Source organism: Salmo trutta, chromosome 4 (genome assembly GCF_901001165.1).
Source record: "Salmo trutta chromosome 4, fSalTru1.1, whole genome shotgun sequence".
Lineage (NCBI taxonomy): Eukaryota > Metazoa > Chordata > Actinopteri > Salmoniformes > Salmonidae > Salmo > Salmo trutta.
In genome coordinates, this window is record NC_042960.1 from 14,146,023 (window position 1) to 14,165,514 (window position 19,492).

General features: G+C 43.6%; 3 protein-coding genes and 1 long non-coding RNA gene across 4 annotated transcripts; all 4 read right to left on the reverse strand.

Moving 5' to 3' along the window:
* Positions 1–2,889: 2,889 nt before the first annotated feature.
* On the reverse strand, positions 2,890–6,542 carry LOC115191327 (zinc finger protein 420-like). Its single transcript, XM_029749203.1, has 2 exons — positions 6,488–6,542; positions 2,890–6,300 (listed from the first exon to the last, which is right to left on the reverse strand). Exons 1-2 carry the CDS (start codon positions 6,494–6,496, stop codon positions 5,047–5,049), a joined length of 1,263 nt encoding a protein of 420 aa, XP_029605063.1. The 5' UTR covers positions 6,497–6,542; the 3' UTR covers positions 2,890–5,046.
* Positions 6,543–6,581: 39 nt separating this feature from the next.
* LOC115191389 (uncharacterized) lies at positions 6,582–8,076 on the reverse strand. The gene is made up of 3 exons (XR_003877646.1): positions 7,796–8,076; positions 7,007–7,225; positions 6,582–6,618 (listed from the first exon to the last, which is right to left on the reverse strand). It is a non-coding gene; the product is annotated as an uncharacterized LOC115191389 (long non-coding RNA).
* A 4,286-nt stretch (positions 8,077–12,362) lies between these two features.
* LOC115191358 (endothelial zinc finger protein induced by tumor necrosis factor alpha-like) lies at positions 12,363–13,967 on the reverse strand. Its single transcript, XM_029749234.1, has 2 exons — positions 13,932–13,967; positions 12,363–13,722 (listed from the first exon to the last, which is right to left on the reverse strand). Exons 1-2 carry the CDS (start codon positions 13,942–13,944, stop codon positions 12,767–12,769), a joined length of 969 nt encoding a protein of 322 aa, XP_029605094.1. The 5' UTR covers positions 13,945–13,967; the 3' UTR covers positions 12,363–12,766.
* Positions 13,968–16,511: 2,544 nt separating this feature from the next.
* Positions 16,512–19,050, reverse strand: LOC115191373 (zinc finger protein 271-like). The gene is made up of 2 exons (XM_029749251.1): positions 19,037–19,050; positions 16,512–18,642 (listed from the first exon to the last, which is right to left on the reverse strand). The coding sequence occupies exon 2, from the start codon at positions 18,211–18,213 to the stop codon at positions 17,443–17,445; it is 771 nt and encodes a 256-aa protein (XP_029605111.1). The 5' UTR covers positions 18,214–18,642; positions 19,037–19,050; the 3' UTR covers positions 16,512–17,442.
* Between the last annotated feature and the right edge of the window lie 442 nt (positions 19,051–19,492).

Consider the following 19,492-nt stretch of genomic DNA (forward strand, 5'->3'; position numbering starts at 1 on the left):
TGCAGTGCTGCCCCTTCTTTTTCAAGACCTCTGCAATCCGCCCTGACATGCTGTCAATTAACCTCTGGGCCACATCCTGACTGATGGCAGCCCATTCTTGCATAATCAATGCTTGGAGTATGTCAGAATTTGTGGGTTTTTGTTTGTCTACCCGCCTCTTGAGGATTGACCACAAGTTCTCAATGGGATTAAGGTCTGGGGAGTTTCCTGGCCATGGACCCGAGCCACTTAGTTATCACTTATGCCTTATGGCAAGGTGCTCCATCATGCTGGAAAAGGCATTGTTCGTTACCAAACTGTTCCTGGATGGTTGAGAGAAGTTGCTCTCGGAGGATGTGTTGGTACCATTCTTTATTCATGGCTGTGTTCTTAGGCAAAATTGTGAGTGAGCCCACTCCCTTGGCTGAGAAGCAACCCCACACATGAATGGTCTCAGGATGCTTTACTGTTGGCATGACACAGGACTGATGGTAGCACTCACCTTGTCTTCTCTGGACAAGCTTTTTTCCGGGTGCCCCAAACAATCGGAAAGGGGATTCAGAGAAAATGACTTTACCCCAGTCCTCAGCAGTCCAATCCCTGTACCTTTTGCAGAATATCAGTCTGTTCCTGATGTTTTTCCTGGAGAGATGTGGCTTCTTTGCTGCCCTTCTTGACACCAGGCCATCCTCCAAAAGCCTTTGCCTCACTATGCGTGCAGATGCACTCACACCTGCCTGCTGCCATTCCTAAGCAAGCTCTGTACTGGTGGTGCCGGATCCCGCAGCTGAATCAACTTTAGGAGACAGTCCTGGCACTTGCTGGACTTTCTTGGGCACCCTGAAGCCTTCTTCACAACAATTGAACCGCTCTCCTTGAAGTTCTTGATGATCCGATAAATGGTTGATTTAGGTGCAATCTTACTGGCAGCCATATCCTTGCCTGTGAAGCCCTTTTTGTGCAAAGCAATGATAATGGCACGTGTTTTCTTGCAGGTAACCATGGTTGACAGAGGAAGAACAATGATTCCAAGCACCACCCTCCTTTTGAAGCTTCCAGTCTGTTATTCAAACTCAATCAGCATGACAGAGTGATCTCTAGCCTTGTCCTCATCAACACTCACACCTGTGTTAACGAGAGAATCACTGACATGATGTCAGCTGGTCCTATTGTGGCAGGGCTGAAATGCAGTGGAAATGTTTTTGGGGGATTCAGTTCATTTGCATGGCAAAGAAAGAGGGACTTTGCAATTAATTGCAATTCATCTGATCACTCTTCATAACATTCTGGAGTATATGCAAATTGCCATCATACAAACTGAGGCAGCAGGCTGTGTGAAAATTCATATTTGTGTCATTCTCAAAACTTTTGGCCACGACTATATGTAGGCTATATGTATTTATCCCTTACCTTGCTCCCCCATCTTTAGTCCACTCAGCAGATCAATGCTCTCTGGTTCGTCTTCTCTTTGATCAGTAGCAGATCAGGCTTCCCATCCTCCATGTCTACTGACTGTCAGAGATACAGAGTGAGAGGATGTTGGATCAAGACATCTGATATGAGCACCCTGCTATGGAGCATCTTCTGATTGGGCAATGAGGGATTGTCATAAGGTTTATGTTAGTTGATTTGAATTACTTTTTGACCACATCCCTTTTGATTTTAACAAAATTTTCCATACATATTTGTCCATGGTAGAAATGGTCAGAAAGTGACTTTTTGGACCTAAATACCAAAACATTTAGGAGATAGAGGTGCCCAAAGTTGACCCATTTTGCATACCCCACCATACCATGAGACATCCATGTCTTAATCACTGGGAAAGATAAACGGTTTGAGATTGACAACCCTGGCTTGTAAGCTTTTAAATGATAAACTATTTTAGAATTTGTTTTTTTGCTTCTAATTTTTTCCCCTTTAACGTCAATTATCGAAACTCAAATTATTCAAAACCGTGTAAGGACAAAAGTTTTAATTAATTATCTAAAAAGCTTGCTTTCAAAGTTGAGAGAATGTCGCTAGTGAAATTCATTTATCCCTCAATTTCGCACTTCTGTGTTAGGCATGGTAACATTCTATCGTATCCAACAGGCATCACATGCGATAACTAACATTGTAGTTGCCTACCTGCCATTTTGTTAGGCTACCCATCACAGCCCCCTCTGCTCTGCATGGCTACAGAAGTGACACCATGACCAGACAGACTCAAGTATTCGTCATTGTCAAATTCATAGAATTGAGGCGATCCATTGATCCATGACAGGCAGACAATGTGACTTATTCACTAACTCCACCTTTGTGTCTGTTTCAGGGGTCAACAGACAACAATTCAGCTTCACTGAAGTTTGTCCTGAAAAATGCAGTGTACACATTCATTTGAGTAGCTTATTGTGAAGGTAGGCCTATGTCACTCTAAATATCAGAACTCACACGCCCAGAAAACAGAGTGCATTCTCTCTCACACAAAATGCAAATCAGGTCACCGTTCATGATTGTCTAACCCTGCTAAAATCCCTCCACCACCTAGGTGAAATAGAGTCGAGTCAGGATAGGTGAGGTGGAGTCGAGTCAGGACTGCAACGAGGCTGTACAATCATGGGTGGCTTGAGCCGGGTGTTGATGTACACAGTTTGTAGGAACGCGACAGTACTGCCTTGACTATATACAGAGAGATATGCCTGATTCTATGTTCTCTGGGCTAAACTGAGAACAGCAAACTGGTCATGTATGGACCGGATCCATGATGACCATTCAACAACCTACCCATGTGTTTCATGAGTCGTACAGGACTGAGGACTCCCAGGCTGTGTGATGCAGACCAAGAACAGAGGCTGAGCAAGCAGCAATATTGCACTATTGACAGAAAGTGAGGATGTGGATAAAATTGTTCAAATACATCATCACAATGGGTCCACGTTTAGTTCGGTTTATTAATCAATGACTGTTCTGATCATGTTTACATAACCAATTACAAGACGAGCAAACAGTGGAAGGAAAATAAATTACAATGTACAGAAAGCCCACGTTCATTAGTCTACTCCTGCACTCAGCGTCCTATCACACATTGACTACTGAGGGTTCCCAATGCTACAACGTTTGACAGAGGCCACATTGACATTTCCATTGTTACAGGGTTCCTCATGAGCACCACTGACATTACAACCATGTCTGTGCTCTAAACAAGCCGCCACTTCCTCCTCTCTTGGCTATAACCTATAATACAGTACATACATTCTGGTACAGGAACACAGGTGTTATTGTTTGGAGAATACAAGCTAACTAGTCATGTTGTACTCCATAAACATCAACAGTGTAATATATGAAGGTTGATAATACTAAGTAAATAACAAGGAACATAGTAGAAGTACATGTATACATTGTAAGATGTTTATTGATAGTAGAGCTGGGCGATATGGCCTAAAACTCATCTCTCGATTATTTTTCATGTTCTCTAAATAAGCTGTGTTGTACAAAGGTCAAATACATTTAAAACAGTCAGCAATAATATAATGAATTCAGAGGTGTGACATTATACCTTGGCTGAATACAAGCCTTCCACAACCATAAGACCCACTAATAATTTCATTATTTTATCAAAATAGTTTAACCTGCTTATTTTGCAGTAATCACTGGCTTTCAGCTCTGTCTATAAAAATGTGATTTTGTTACAAATGTAACCAGAACCATGCATAATGCACATTCACCAATAATGTAGCAGGCATTATAGAAAATGAACACAGGTCTCATAAACAATCTCTCAAGCCCAAGCCCACGTTGCTAGCGAGTAGCCAGCTAATATTTCTATTTCAAGTTCAGCCAACTTGGATCTAGGTATCACTTCACAAGCTCTGAATTCAGCTAACGAGGTAGAACAGTTGAATTGTTATGAACACACCCTTCTGTCCGTCTCCAACTGTTTGAACGGCATGCTAGTCTGTCCACCTTGTTCGGATGTTGAGGTCAAGTGGCCTACCTTCATTCTCAGAATGACGAGTTGCCAATTCCTTATATAAATTGTTTTAAGCTTATTGCTCACGTATAAAACACAGACCAAACAGCTAGTATAACCATCTTTATTTGACAAAAATGCTCCTAGCGGTACGTGGTACCGTAATATGTGCGAGACAAACTGAGCATACATTTTCCAGAATGAATGTTCATTGGTACATCCGTTATAGCAGTGCTCGCTCTGCTCAACATTTGAGCAGTTGAAACATAACCAGGGTTCAAAAGGTTACCTTCTCTATTACAGTTAAATAACGTCTCCATGTGTTGCGATGTCCATATGACCCATTCTGTTGGACCAAATGCAAATAGAAACCGTTCGTCAGAGAGGAAGAAGTGACCTCTCATCTTTTTGTACTTGGTAGGGGAGGGGCTTGGGAGAAAGAGGCAAAGCGAGAGGTTTCACTATCGCCAAAATCTATCCAAAATAAGCCCAATGTGTTTCTATGCGCTTATTTTGAACCTAAGCTTGTCCCCCTGCATTCCCCCTTTGGGACAAAGACTCCCATTGTTGGGGCGGAGACATGAGCATCTCGTCATTATATACAGATCACTGGTGTAAATGGTCATGTGCACAGCACAGAAGGAGCGAACCAGACCAAAAAGACAACATGCGAACAAGTATACTATAGAACCGCTCATAAAATGGGAAAATACAAAACTCGATTATGAAATACAGGCATTTGGAATATCGCACAAAAACATTAATTTCAATGAATCAAATTCATTCGATATAATCGCCCAGCCCTAATTGATAGGCAATCCATTTGGTACAGATTATGATTTGACCATATTCTAACCAGTTTATCAAAACAATGTGTAATAAATTAGGCTGTTGTATTAGTAGTTAGCTATAAAAGTATTGGTCTACATTATAAATAGTGTCCATCACTGATACAGGCAAGAGTTGCTTTCCTTGGGTCCCTACAAAAAGCTTTAGGCCCACGTGATATATTGGTCGTCTAGTAGCCAGCTAGTGGGGATACATGTAAACTTTACAGCTAGCTAAATCGTTCCAGCTGTTGTTTACTTAGCTAGCCAGGTGGAATGGTTACTTTTATGTTATAAAGTGGAATGGCGTTTCTGCTGGTGTATCCTTAGGTATCTCCTCTCAGAGAACCTCTTCCCGCAGTGATTACAGGCGAATGGCCTCTCTCCCGTGTGGACCCTTTGGTGCCGCTTCAGGTCACCAGCCTGGGCGAAGCGCATACGACACTCGGTACAGCTGAAGGGTTTCACCCCTGTGTGGACCCTCTGGTGCCGCTTCAGGTTGCCAGCCTCAGCAAAGCGCATGTGACACTGGGTACAGCCGAAGGGTTTCTCCCCTGTGTGGACCCTCTGGTGCCTCTTCAGGTCACAAGCCTGGGCGAAGCACATATGACACTGGGTACAGCTGAAGGGTTTCTCCCCTGTGTGGACCCTCTGGTGGATCTCCACCTTCTGGGAGCAGCTGAAGCCTTTCTTACAGAACATGCAGAGGAACCGTTTCTCTTTACTATTACCTGATGTTGCTCTTCCTCCCTGAGCCTGGGCTCTAGCCCTGTTGTTTGAGTTCAATACCTGATCGAAAAGGATGCAGCCTTGTGAATCTGAAGGTCCCATCGACGTGGACACTGGGTTATGATCCCGGAGCTCGTTTAAAGGGGAGTGGGTCGCAACATTTGGATTAGTCTTTAAGCTTCCCCTGTAATCTAAGAAATCTCTGCCCTGTGAGTGTCCGTCTCCTAAGTGAATATCTGCATTCCATGTGGGAGGAATGTCGCCCTCCACTTTCACAGTCACCTCATCTAACACTAAACCCTCACCTTTCTTATCCAGGCACCCTTCAGAGTATACACTACTAGTGTACTGGTTCCAGTCCCCTCTAGACAGATCAGTGTGTGTCTCTAAACCCAAGGATATGTTGCCAGGGTCCATCTCTGTAGTGTAAGAACAAGACGGATCATTGCCAGTCTCTAACACGTCACCTGCGTCTCGATGGGATTGAATTGTCCTCGGGCTATCGTAAAGTAAATACTCTGAGCCGAGAGCAGGACAGCCCAGTGGCCCCAGTCTCTCTGGGTCTGATCTGTGGTCAGATCCTGTGTGTAAAAGCCTTTGTGTTACAGTTAAAGTCTCTGTGTCTGTCTCTGACTTGAGGACGCCGCTCAGCGTTCCACTGACCTCCGTGACGCTTCGTCTGGTCCTGGGCTGCACGGTGGTGGGGTTTGCCATGGCTACAGGAGCCGCTCCTGTCTGGATGTCTCTGCTGTGCCGTGGGTCCTCCTCTCCTTCAGACCTCTCCTGCTTGACCCCAGGATCTGCAGCCTCTGCAGACTGACAAGGAGAGAGGTTATTCCGGTACATTAGTTGAGTTGGACAACAATGTCATAGGGAAGTCTCACAAGCTTATGGCAGATAAATGAGGATGTACATAGCTGAATAGCTGAGGGGAGCCTTTCTGAAATAAACACACATTTAATTTACAAAGTAACACATTTTGATGTAACACTATTACACTAACCTCTATCATGATAACTTGCTGGGTTGAGGTTCCACTCCCCTCATCAACAGTGATTGGTTGGTCATCTCTCCATGTATTGTGTCCCGCTGGCTTCACAAAGCTCCTGTGGCCTCCAGTGAGATGTCCTTCACCTGAGAGAGTGATTGGGGGAAAAGAGATGGTGAGGTAAGCTACTGTCAATGCTCAACGGTATATTGTACACTATTGATGCTGTCTAGAATTGGAAAGGATGTAAGGTAACACTTCTCATAACTTCTTGATATACTATTTATTGATTGATGTATTTTGTTCCATGTGTCACATTGTTTTGAGTTAGTAAATAATAAGAAATACAGTAAATCAAGGATCTGGTTACAATATGCTATTGTCTTTGGGCAAGGTAGCAAAGTAATCTGGGGAATCATTGCATTCTATCCAAACACTGACCAAAACGCAATTATGGGTAACACATCTTAACACGTGCAGGGCTGAACCGAGCGCCAGGCCACGCGGCCTTTGCCTTTTTCCTGAAAAATGTACCTCTTGCCATTCCTCTGTATCGGTCGAGGATCTTGACACTACTGGGACGACTGGCGAGGACGCGCTCCCGTGCCACCTTCAGTTCTAGTAGTTTCCTCCGTAATGCCCTGTTTTCTTTCTGGCTTTGAGTTATTTCCAAACGAAACACTGCATAGTCGTCGTCTACGACTTTACAGATCTCTGCCACGGCTGCATTCGCTAGCACCTCCATGATGGAGGCTATTTGAGTGTGAAAAATCATACAGTTAGCCATTGTTAGCTAGTCTGCGTTACATACATAGATAACGTCTATCAACCAAGTCCTGTCTCCAACGTGAATTAAACACTATATGGGTTAAGTATGTGACGCTGTGCAGGTAAATTAGTCATATTTCAACATTAAATAAAAACGCTAACGTGGAAATTGTTCTTATTCCCTTCCGTTTACTTCGTGTGAGTCTCCAGCAGAATAGCTTTGTTACGTATTGCTGCCTTTCACAGGTTGGAGTGTGAATTGCACATTGACAGGAAAAAGTGTAAAGGATTTATTTTTATCTCACCTCCATCTAACCCTACACATATACACCACTATACCCCAAAAACACACCAGCCCAACCAGATCCTACTACAGCCTGGGAAGGATGGAGCCCCTTCTCTTAAAAACCCCTGTAGATCTTCTGTAAAAAAAAAAAAACTCTTGCACCCCAACATGTCTCTGCTGCTGTCACTACCACATATTTTTACATGGATGTACGCACCATCAGTGCAGTACAATTCAATAACCATAGTCATAAACGCAAGGAATCCTACCTTACTGAAACTCATCCTCTCTGGATTTCTCTCTTCAGGCCTACTCACTGGGAGGCTCCTAGCTCTCAAACTCTAGGCGGCATTCTCCCTACTGTTCTCAGCTGTTAGCTTCGCCCACGACTAGCTCATGTGAACTACAATCCCGACGCTTTGTTTTAACGTTTAGAAACGTCAATAATCATCGCTTGCAATACGGCTTTCGAAACAAAAACCTACACTCACTGTAGCAGTTTTGCACAGATCCATACAACTATGGACGCTTCCATCCGACGAAACTACATTTCCCGAGTTACGCTTACACACACGTGTTGGGAGCATGCTAGATTGCTAATTAACACAGATGGTCGCCTCTGTCTTCCGGCTGTTTTCCCTAAACAAGCGCTGTAATATGGCCGTGTGGGAACCCTAACACTATCGGGTGTATATCAATCAGGGGCGAAAATCTGATATCAACTTTGGAGGGGACAATTACATGAAATTTTCTCAAGAGCAATTCCTGAGGGGGACACCAAAAGTAGTGCTGTAACACATAGCCTACATTGTAATATGGTAAATGTATATTGAGGAACCAAAGAAATAAGGTGTTTGCCGTACTCCTAACTACCGGTACCCAAAACTACACAACTAATCACAACAGCAATACCATTGCCTTTAACAAATCTTAGTTCAGTCACCAGTTTAAGTTGAGAGTGGGGGTATCCATGGCATTTTCCAATTATGTTCCTATTTTACAAGTAAAAAAAATTGAGAACCTTCCATAATGTTGCCAAACAAAGACTCAACAAACTTACCTGAGACTCCCAGTCTCTGCTAGTCTGTCCCTGCATATCTGTCCCCAACTCTGCTGTCTGTGTGCCATCTGTTGCCTGCTCTGCCCAATGACATCATTGTGAAACATTTCCATTAGAATTTCATTTCTTTCTTATGAACATTTTATCAACTAGTCTTTGAGATATTAGGCTACTAGGGTTCTTACTTTGCGTTTTGGTGTACTGAAAAATACTCTGATGTCCATCTTTTATTTTTCTGCCATTTTTCTACCTGGCTGGCTGGCTGGCTGGCCACACACACACACACAGTGTGTAGGTTATTTACAGTAGGAGATGGGCTTCTATCATCTTATCTTTTATCATTCTATTTGGGCTTCGATCTAAAAGATAGCTAGCAAATGTGAAACGGATTAAAATGACAAGAGTTGACAGCTGTATGAGTTCACCATTTACACAACATATGCTGCAACCTTTTGTAATTTTAATAGTTTGTTTCATATTGGCTGGCTTCCAACAATAGCTGAATTTGCAAAGCTAGCGAGCACCAATTCCGTTTCAGTGGTGTTTGCTATAATATTTTCTACCCGGGTTAAATAAAATAAATAAATAAAAGTTCCCTTGCGACAATTTAGCTTTTGCAACGAGACCATTTAAATATATTTAAGACAATGGTAGAAGAGAGTGTAGTTCTTTTCAGTTTGGACTTCAGTTTATCGCTAACCTTATCACAGGGACTTTGAAGCACTAACTTACATCATCTGCATGCTGATCTTGGAATAAATTGACGATAGCAAAGATTCCATCTTTGACGAGGCCACATAAATGGAATAGGTACTAGCTAGCTTAATAGTTAATATTTGCGCGCTGGCTCTGCATATTCAGCTAGTGTGTGTGCGCGATTGACTGGATTAACCTCACGTCAGTTACGTTCGTTGAGTGCCTTTCAGACAGTAGATACGACCCCTCTGTTACCTTGCCAACTAAGGAACTGGCAGTGGATCAAACCATTGTGAGGCAAAGGGTGGGGGGGTCGCAATCTTTTGAAACTTAAAAACACGCTATTAAGTGTCTATAATCAGCACAATTGCTTTCATTGCGTATTATTAATATTATTTAAATTACATAGTTATGTTTCAGTGATATATTGGGGGGGACAAATCATATTTTTCCCAGGATGGGGGGGTCGTGTCCCCCCCGTCCCCCCCGGGATTTCCGCCCCTGATATCAATTGAATCTTCTGTTCTTTGAAAATTATTTCTTGCTGATATGAAAGATAAGGTCCTTATGCTTCCAAAACCGTACCGCAAGCGACCCGTGTTTATGTTCAGATCGAGCGTCGGGGCTTTTAACAAATCCCCCTCACAGAAGACGCCCTCGTCCAATGACTCTTATGTGTAATGGAAGTGAGAGTCGTGATCAAGGGTTACGGGGCTCCCAGTGGAATCGCTCACCCTTGGCCTATACTCTACTCTCTTCACTGCCTCAGCATCAGAAACTTTCCTCCCCACTCAAACTCTGGCAATCTCAACCTGTCTCTCTCTCACAGGGCTCTTTGAATCCCCAGCTGCATGGGCGCCCCCACAGTTGGCACAAAGTGCTTTCTCTATCCCAACTTTACACTCCCTCTGACTACGTCCTCCTGTACATTACTCACATTGTGGGATCTCCATTCTCCACACTGCTGCAACATGTCCGAATCCTTGGCACCTAAAGCACCGTAGCGGGTTCGGAACATAGGCCTTCACAGAATAGCAAATATAACCTAACCTGATTTTATGAAGTAAGAAACTGTGTCAAAGCTCAACAAAACAGACAGGGTATTCTCAGTATCAACATTGCCCCCTGGTCTACAGTACATCTCACCAAACGGCAGGCGTCACAAACACCAGGAATATTATTTTTCATTTGATCTACCTCTATACTCAATGCTGAGCAGCGCCCTGCTCCGGAGAGCAAAGCATGACACAGGTTGATCCTAGTCGGAATAGATTCCGACCCTATGCTTGCTAACAGCTGCACTGGGGTCAGACAGGCTTCCCGATTTAGATGAAGACACAGCGGAGCTGGTGAGAGAGATGGCTCAGAAAAAAAACGTACCTCAATCCAGGGATGAGAAATTGAATTGTAGTCAGAATTGTCCCATTATCCTAACTGTTATACCGAGAAGATTAAACGACTGCTCGTTTTTCCGGAAAGCAGCACTTTTCGTCCTCATGCATTTTGCTGCTTTAAGGGCCTCTTCTTGGTGTGAACAGTCTTGTGCTTCTTAACATAGTTCACCTCTTCAAAGCGCTTCCCACACGTGGGGCAGGCATACGGCTTGTCTGCATCCATCCAAATGCTCGGCCTCCCACTTTGTGAAGCAATGACACCAGAGGAGGCAGAAACAGGAGCCACAACTCTCAGGTGGTTAGTCTTTGAGCTCCCTCCTTGACCTCTAGCCATTGTTTGGGTGTTGTTGGGATTGTGAACGTCCATCTTGAACCTGTCTGTATTGGTGGAGTAACCTTGAGGTAACTGAGGAAGGCTTAATGTCATTCCCAGACACTTACGCCCAATGTGCGAAGAGTCTGGTGGACCAAAACGCCAAACTCAACCTGAGAATCTCCCGGTTCCAATAGTATTGGCTTAATCTGCATAATTTACCAACCAATCATCTCCCTCAACACCTTCCACCTAACACTCCCCCGTATGCTAGCACACCACAATCACAGAGTCACGCAGTCGTGTGATTCGCTAAAATTCAATGATGACAAATACTTTACCAAGTTGGTCAATCCCACTAAAACCAACTTTGAGTGGTTGATATCCCAGGCTTATATGCACTGTGCGCAATAGCCTGGGGAGAAGGTTAAGGAAGGCTAGGCCCAGACCTTCTATGAACGCTTTTACCAGACATTAGACAAGATCCTGAAGGAGAAGACAGACTTGCTGATAGACTACCACCAGGGGGGTCTCCCACCACTCTCTGTGAAGGCTGAAGCCCAGGGTGACCTGCTCTGTTCATCATGGATACTGTGCTGCAGGAGGGACTGGTGCACTTCACAAAATAGATGGCATCATGAGGCAGGAAAATTATGTGGATATATTGAAGCAACATCAGTCAGGAAGTTAAAGCTTGGTCGCAAATGGGTCTTCCAAATGGACAATGACCCCAAGCATACTTCCAAAGTTGTGGCAAAATGGCTTAAGGACAACAAAGTCAAGGTATTGGAGTGGCCATCACAAAGCCCTGACCTCAATCCCATAGAAAATTTGTGGGCAGAACTGAAAAAGCATGTGCGAGCAAGGAGGCCTACAAACCTGACTCAGTTACACCATCTCTGTCAGGAGGAATGGGCCAAAATTCCCCCAACTTATTGTGGGAAGCTTGTGGAAGGCTACCTGAAAATTTTGACCCAAGTTAAACAATGTAAAGGCAATGCTACCAAATACTAATTGAGTGTATGTAAACTTCTGACCCACTGGGAATGTGATGAAAGAAATAAAAGCTGAAATAAATCATTCTCTCTACTATTATTCTGACATTTCACATTCTTAAAATAAAGTGGTGATCCTAACTGACCTAAGACCGGGAATTTTTACTAGGATTAAATGTCAGAAATAGTGAAACTGAGTTTAAATATATTTGGCTAAGGTGTATGTAAACTTCTGACTTCAACTGTAATGGCAAATAATGTTTTGGTTTGACACAGAAAAGAAACTCAGTCCCTGCAATGATACAAAAATATACAAGTCAGTCAGCACAGAGTCAATTTTGTATTTCATTTAAACAAAATGGTCATACTCACATAACGTTAAGTACAGTACTTTTATTGCACACAATTATACATGTGACAAGTAAAATAACTTTTATCTGGTACCCTCACTTTAATCAAATGAATTTTAGAATGCCTTGGAAAAGGTTCAACATAACATTACACACAGCTTCTCTACTTCATGTCAAGTAAACATGAATTAAGGCATATCATTTCTTCATTATAAAACACCAGCATCAAACAGGACAAGGTTAAGGTTGTCACTCTTCATAAGTAAAGCATTTTTACAGACACCATCACACCAACCATCACCATATCATTTACTCTGCCTCATCATACTCATTCTTTCTTCAGTTCACCTCATACAGTTCCCTACTACATCCAAAACCAACAGAATTCACTACAAACAAACTAGCTAGTACTACATAACATGTTACTATACTCTATACATGGGCCATGTGCATTTTCTGCTGGTGTATCCTGAGGTAGCTCCTCTCTGAGAACCTCTTCCCACAGTGCGTACAGGCGAACGGCCTCTCTCCCGTGTGGACCTTCAGGTGCGTCTTCAGATGGTGCTGGTGGGAGAACCTCTTCTCACACTGGGGGCAGCTGTAGGGTTTCTCCCCTGTGTGGACCCTCTGGTGTCTCTTCAGGTGGTGCTGGTGGGAGAACCTCTTCTCACACAGGTGGCAGCCAAACGGTTTCTCCCCCGTGTGCATCCTCTGATGGCTCTCCATCTGTTTGCGGAAACTGAAGACTTTCCAACAGAACGAACACGGGAAGCACTTCTCTTTGCCACCAGATCTACTGATAGAGTTACTACTACTGTCATTTGTCAATGGGCTTGTGTATCCATTTACTGTTGAGGCACTGGCATTGTCTGAGGTCTGGTTTAACATTAGGAGAGTTTGAGGAGGACGGCCAGGGAGTGTCTGTGTTGTCACAGGGTCCATGTTCCAGTTGATAGATCCTATAGAAGGCAGGCTGAAGGCAGCACCTGTTAGGGGGTTAAGCTGAGGCACCATCAGTCTCTCTGAATCACAACTATAGGAGCAGGAAGGAGCATCGCTAACCGAGTCTATGTCTGTTCTCTCCTGCCGCATACGGACACTTCCTCGTCCCCGCGGACCAAATCTAAACCTCGCCCTGGTCTCAGCCAGTCTGTTGCCATGGAGACTAAGTTCGGTTGTTGTTTTGTATTTGACAGTCTGTTTCTGGTTGTGGTTAACAGTGTTGTTCCCCATCCCAGAGTTGAGGACACGGTCCCATCCACTGACCTCCACTATGTCGCTTCTGGTCCCAGCCTTCTCGGCGATGTCATCCTCTGGGCCCTTGGCTGCACAAGTCTGGGAATCCAAGATGGCCGCCCAGTCTCCTCTGTTTGCCTCCAGCCAGCCACCTTCAGGCAAATGTTACAATCCAGACTTAACAACAGAACAAAAATCATAGACATGGATTTTGTGCGTGTTATTTGCCTGGTGATATCTATGACTGTTATGTTGATATACATCATATTGTTTATTTTTATATTTCATACAAATTGTATTGATATTGTTTTAGAAATAAAGTACTCATACTGTATGTAGGCTATATGTATTTCTCCCTTACCTTGCTCCACCATCTTTAGTCCACTCAGCTGATCAATGCTCTCTGGTCCATCTTCTATTGTCTCCTCTTTGACCAGCAGCAGATCAGGCTTCCCATCCTCCATGTCTACTGACTGTAAGAGATACAGAGTGAGAGGATGTTGGATCAAGAGATCTGATAGGAGCACCCTGCTATGGAGCATCTTCTGATTGGACAATGAGGGATTGCTATGAGTACTATGCAAACATGTTAGTTAATTTGACTACCTGACACAATGGTTTGATACTTCATATGCAGGGTCCCACACTTAAAACAAAACTAATCAACACCTGGGCCCGTATCCATAAAATCTCTCTGAGTAGGAGTGCTGATCTAGGATCTTTCCATATAAACATATTAATTATGACCTAAAAGGCTAAACTGATCCTAGATCAGCACTCCTACTCTGAGAGGCTTTGTGGATACAGACCCTGACCTAATACCATTCAGACAGTAGTTCACAGTGGGCTCACCTCAGTGAGACTGTGTGTGGTCCTGTGCTGCTCAGCTGGTTCCTCTGTGGGTTCAGGAGGAGATGTAGTCTGGTTGTCCTCCATGACCATGGTCCCCTCAGGGTTCCCCAGACCCTCCTCCTTCACCAGCAGCACCTCTGGACCCTCCTCCTGGAAGAGACAGGTGATACAGATTACACAGACATACTCCCTCAGGTACGTACACACAGATAATAAACACACTTTCAACATGGAGTGTTGACCCATCCCCACTATGTTTGTATGTATTAAGGATCCCCATTAGCTGCTGCCAAGGGGGGACCTACACTTCCTGGGGTTCAGCACAATGAAAACATTACATTACCTTTCACAACACATTAAGTGTGTGTCCTCAGGCCACTACTCTACTATCACATATCTACAACACAAAATCCTTGTTATTGTGTGTGTGTGTGTGTGTGTGTGTGTACGTTCTACGTTTGAGTCCTATACTGTAACTACAGAATGACTTCATTGTTGTTAAGCCCATCATGGTGGACATACATATGATGTTGTGGGTAAATATGAGTCAGCTATGATGTGATCAGACAAACCTGACTGAACTATTTTGACGTGTACAGTAGGTGTTTGTTAGTGTGTAGGTATCATTAGTAAGTAGTCTGGTTATAATGCTCTGTCGGGGGTATGTAGAATAGGGTGAAATCAGGGGTCTGTATACACAAAGCCTCTCAGAGGAGTGCTGCTCTAGGATCAGTTTTGCCTTTTTAGATCATAATGAATAAGACTAGAATATGTAGACAAGTGGGGACCTGATCCTCAATCAGCACTTTTACTCTAAGACTCTTTGTTGGGCCCGTTTGCAACGCCAGGGTTGTGGGTTCGATTCCCACGGGGGACCAGTACAAAAAAATAAAAAATAATGTATGAAATGTATGCACTCACAAGTCGCTCTGGATAAGAGTGTCTGCTAAATGACTCAAATGTCAAAATGTATCAACAAAAGCCTCTCAGAGTAGAAAATTGGTCGTAAGAGCTGAGAAGTGACATTTTACTCCTACTCTGATGGGTCAAAATAAAAGCTGTGTGTGAAGCCTCTTTAGCCATAACAGTCCCACCCCATGAGCTGTTCTAACCAGTTAAGAGTTACCAGCAGGTGTCTTGGTAATGAAGCGAGTCAGTGGTTCCTGTGCCACATGCAATTGCTTTGAAGTTATTCAAATAATGTTTTGATATGTCTATATGATCAGTCCATAAATAATCTAGACCCTTTGGCAATTTTGACAATGGTTTCACATGGCCTATTTCACATGATATGCCTAAATACTTATAAACACTAGGCTAATAAATAAACAAGTTTTTCTTTCGATTATTTAATTACCAACATCATGCTATTTCATGTTATCCCTTTGGAGCGCAACATCACGTTGTTATAAACAAAAAAAGCCTAAATCGGGCATCCCGGGAAGTTGGGCAACTGAAAGCATTTAGAACTTTTGTTAACTTTGATTGTGTCCGATGGAAAAAACCTTCCAAACGTTCAAAGTTGAAAAGTTGTTAAAGGGAAGTGACGGGTGTTGGTACAGTATAATGGTAATATTGTCCAAATTCAGCCTTTAACAATCATAAGAATTGGTAAGAAAAAAATGTAAAAGGGTTATTCATGCCAACATATTAGGAGATAATTAAGAGGAGGCAAAGTGATCGTGTCAGGTGAATATTATATCAAACGTTTTTACCATTGCAACATTTAATGTACAGTCACATTCACCGAAGTTGTCAGAAGCGTGCTATAGAGTTCACAACTGGCGATGCCTCATTGTGATTGGTTATTCCCTATCATTTGCAACATGTCAATGAGCGTCATCACTATCTTTCCTTTGCGGTAACTCAAACTGTCGTGATTACCAGCTGAGAAACTTTTATGAGTTGATTTTACTCCTGGCTCAGAGTTGGTCTGGGCAGTGTCTTAACATCATCCTAAAACCTACTCTGAGCTGGGGGTTATTTTAGTCTTAAAACAGGTTTTAACTGCTGGGATCTATTCTGAGATGCATTGTGGATACGGGTCCAGATGTGATTTATACTAAAGAGAATCTCAATGAAAGTCTTAGGATGAAAAGTCCCATTTTGTGTTTATTAAACATAAACAAGTTTTAAATACACCATATGAAAACCACATACACTTGTCTCAACTAAAAATCTGCATGAAGTTGATAAACTGCATTCATTTCTCATTAAACATGTCTTGGGGCGGGGTGAAGTAGTTGATTGGAAGTAATGAAACAGGTATTTGTGAACATCATATAGCTTACAGTACAAACACAATATGCAACAGACTTTTTAGGCTTATGTGGCTTATACACTGAGTGTACAAAACATTAGGAACACATTCCTGCTTTTTCCATGACATAGACTGACCAGGTGAATCCAGGTGAAAGCTATGATCCCTTATTGATGTCACTTGTTAAATTGACTTAGATCCGTGTAAATAAAGGGGAGGAGACAGGTTAAAGAAGGATTTTTAAGCTTTGAGGCAAATGAGACATGGATTGTGTATGTGTGCCATTCAGAGGGTGAATGGGCAAGACGAAAATGCCTTTTAACGGGGTATGGTAGTTGGTTTAAGTGTGTCAATAATTACAACACTGCTGGGTTTTTCACACTCAACAGTTTCCCGTGTGTATCAAGAATGGTCCACCACCCAAAGGACATCCAGCCAACTTGACACAACTGTGGGAAGCATTGGAGTCAACATGGTCCAGCATCCCTGTGGATCGTTTTCGACACCTTGAAGAGTTCATGCTCTTACGAATTGAGACTGTTCTAAGGACAAAAGGGGTGCAACTCAATTTTAAGAAGGTGTTCCTAATGTTTTGTACATTCAGTGCATATCTCACACAATGTCTGGATGCAATATTCTACCAAGGAATATTCCAAATGCATCTGTGGGTCTTTTCGGCTGACAACAATGAAAATGTGTCTTTAATGCAGGATTTGATCTAAACGTCAGAAGCTATCGAGTGGAATGATTACTTTCTATGTTATTGAGTGAAATGTTTTTTCTGCTGGTGTATCCTGAGGTAGCTCCTCTCTGAGAACCTCTTCTCACACTGCGGGCAGCTATAGGGTTTCTCCCCTGTGTGGACCCTCTGGTGCCTCTTCAGGTCACCAGCCTGGGCGAAGCGCATGTGACACTGGGTACAGCTGTAGGGTTTCTCCCCTGTGTGGACCCTCTGGTGCCTCTTCAGGTGGCCAGCCTGGGCGAAGCGCATGTCACACTGGGTACATTTGAATGGTTTCTCCCCTGTGTGGACCCTCTGGTGCCTCTCCACCTTCTGGGAGCAACTGAAGCCTTTGTTACAGAACATGCAGAGGAACCGTTTCTCTTTACTATTGCCTGATGTAGCTCCCCCTCCCTGAGAATGGGCTCTAGCCCTGTTGTTTGAGTTCAACACCTGATCGAAAAGGAGGTGGCCGTGTGAATCTGAAGGCCCCATCGACATGGACACTGGGTCGTGATGCCTGAGCGCGTGTAAAGGGGAGTGGGTAACAACATTTTTATTTGTTTCTAAGCTTCCACTGTAATCTAAGAAATCTCTGCCCTGTGAGAGTCCGTCTCCTAGGTGACTATCTGCATTCCATCTGGGAGGAGCATCGCCCTCCACTTTTAAAGTCACTTCCTCTACAACCAGACCCTCCCCTTTCTTATCTAGGCACCCTTCAGAGTATACACTACTACTGTACCGGTTCCAGTCCCCTCTAAACAGATCAGTCTGTGTCTCTAAACCCAAGGATATGTTGCCAGGGTCCATCTCTGTAGTGTAAGAACAAGACGGATCATTGCCAGTCTCTAACGCGTCATCTGAGTCCCGATGGGATTGAATCGTCCTCGGGCTTAGGTTACCGTAAAGTAAATACTCTGAGCCGAGAGCAGGAGGACAGCCCCGTGTCTCCAGTCTTTCTGGGTCTGCTCTGTGGTCAGATCCTGTGAGTAAAAGCCTTTGTGTTACAGTTAAAGTCTTGGTATCTGTCTCTGACTTGAGGACGGCGTTCAGCGTTCCACTGACCTCCGTGATGCTTCGTCTGGTCCTGGGCTGTGCTGGTGAGGCGGTGGGATCCTCTGGAGTGGCAGGAGCGCCCACTGTAGCTTCAGTCTGGATGTCTCTGCTGTGCCGGGGGTCCTCCTCTCCTTCAGACCTCTCCTGCTTGACCCCAGGACCTGCAGCCTCTATATCTACAGACTGACACAAGAAGAGAGGAGGTTATTATAGGTACATGAGTTGAATTGGATAACAATGTCATGGGGAAGTCTCACAAGCTCCCCTATGGCAGATAAATAAGGATATACATGTAAGCAAGTGAATAGCTGGGGATCGGCAGCGTAGCCTAGTGGTTGGAGCGTTGGACTAGTAACCGAAAGATTGCAAGATCAAATCCCCGAGCTGACAAGGTACAAATCTGTCATTCTGCCCCTGAACTAGGCAGTTAACCCACCGTTCCTAGGCCGTCATTGAAAATAAGAATGTGTTCTTAACTGACTGGCCTAGTTAAATAAAATAGCTGAGGGGAGCCTTTCTGAAATAAACTGGCCACATTTGATTAACTGTAATTTTGATGTAATACTATTACACTAACCTCTATCACAATAACGTGCTGGGTTGAGGTTCCACTCCCCTCATCAACAGTGATTGGTTGGTCATCTCTCCATGTATTGTGTCCCGCTGGCTTCACAAAGCTCCTGTGGCCTCCAGTGAGATGTCCTTCACCTGAGAGAGTGATTGGGGGAAAGATGGGGTTAAGTTAGGTACTGTCAATGCTCAACAGTATATTGTACCCTATTGACACTGTCTAGAATTGGCAAGGATATAAGGCAACACTTTTCATAACTTCTTGATACACTATTTATTAATTGATGTATTATGTTCCATGTATCACATTGTTTTCATTGAGTAAATCATTTGAAATGCAGTAAAAAAACATTTTACATTGAGTCATTTAGCAGACTCTTATTCAGAGCGACTAGGGTTAAGTGCCTTGCGCAAGGGCACATCGACAGATTTTTTCCCCTCGTCGGCTCAGAGATTCGAGCAA

Excerpts from the sequence above, each read along its gene's own strand:
- LOC115191373 (XM_029749251.1), bottom strand. The coding sequence starts at position 18,213 with ATGGACCCTGGCAACATATCCTTGGGTTTAGAGACACAGACTGATCTG.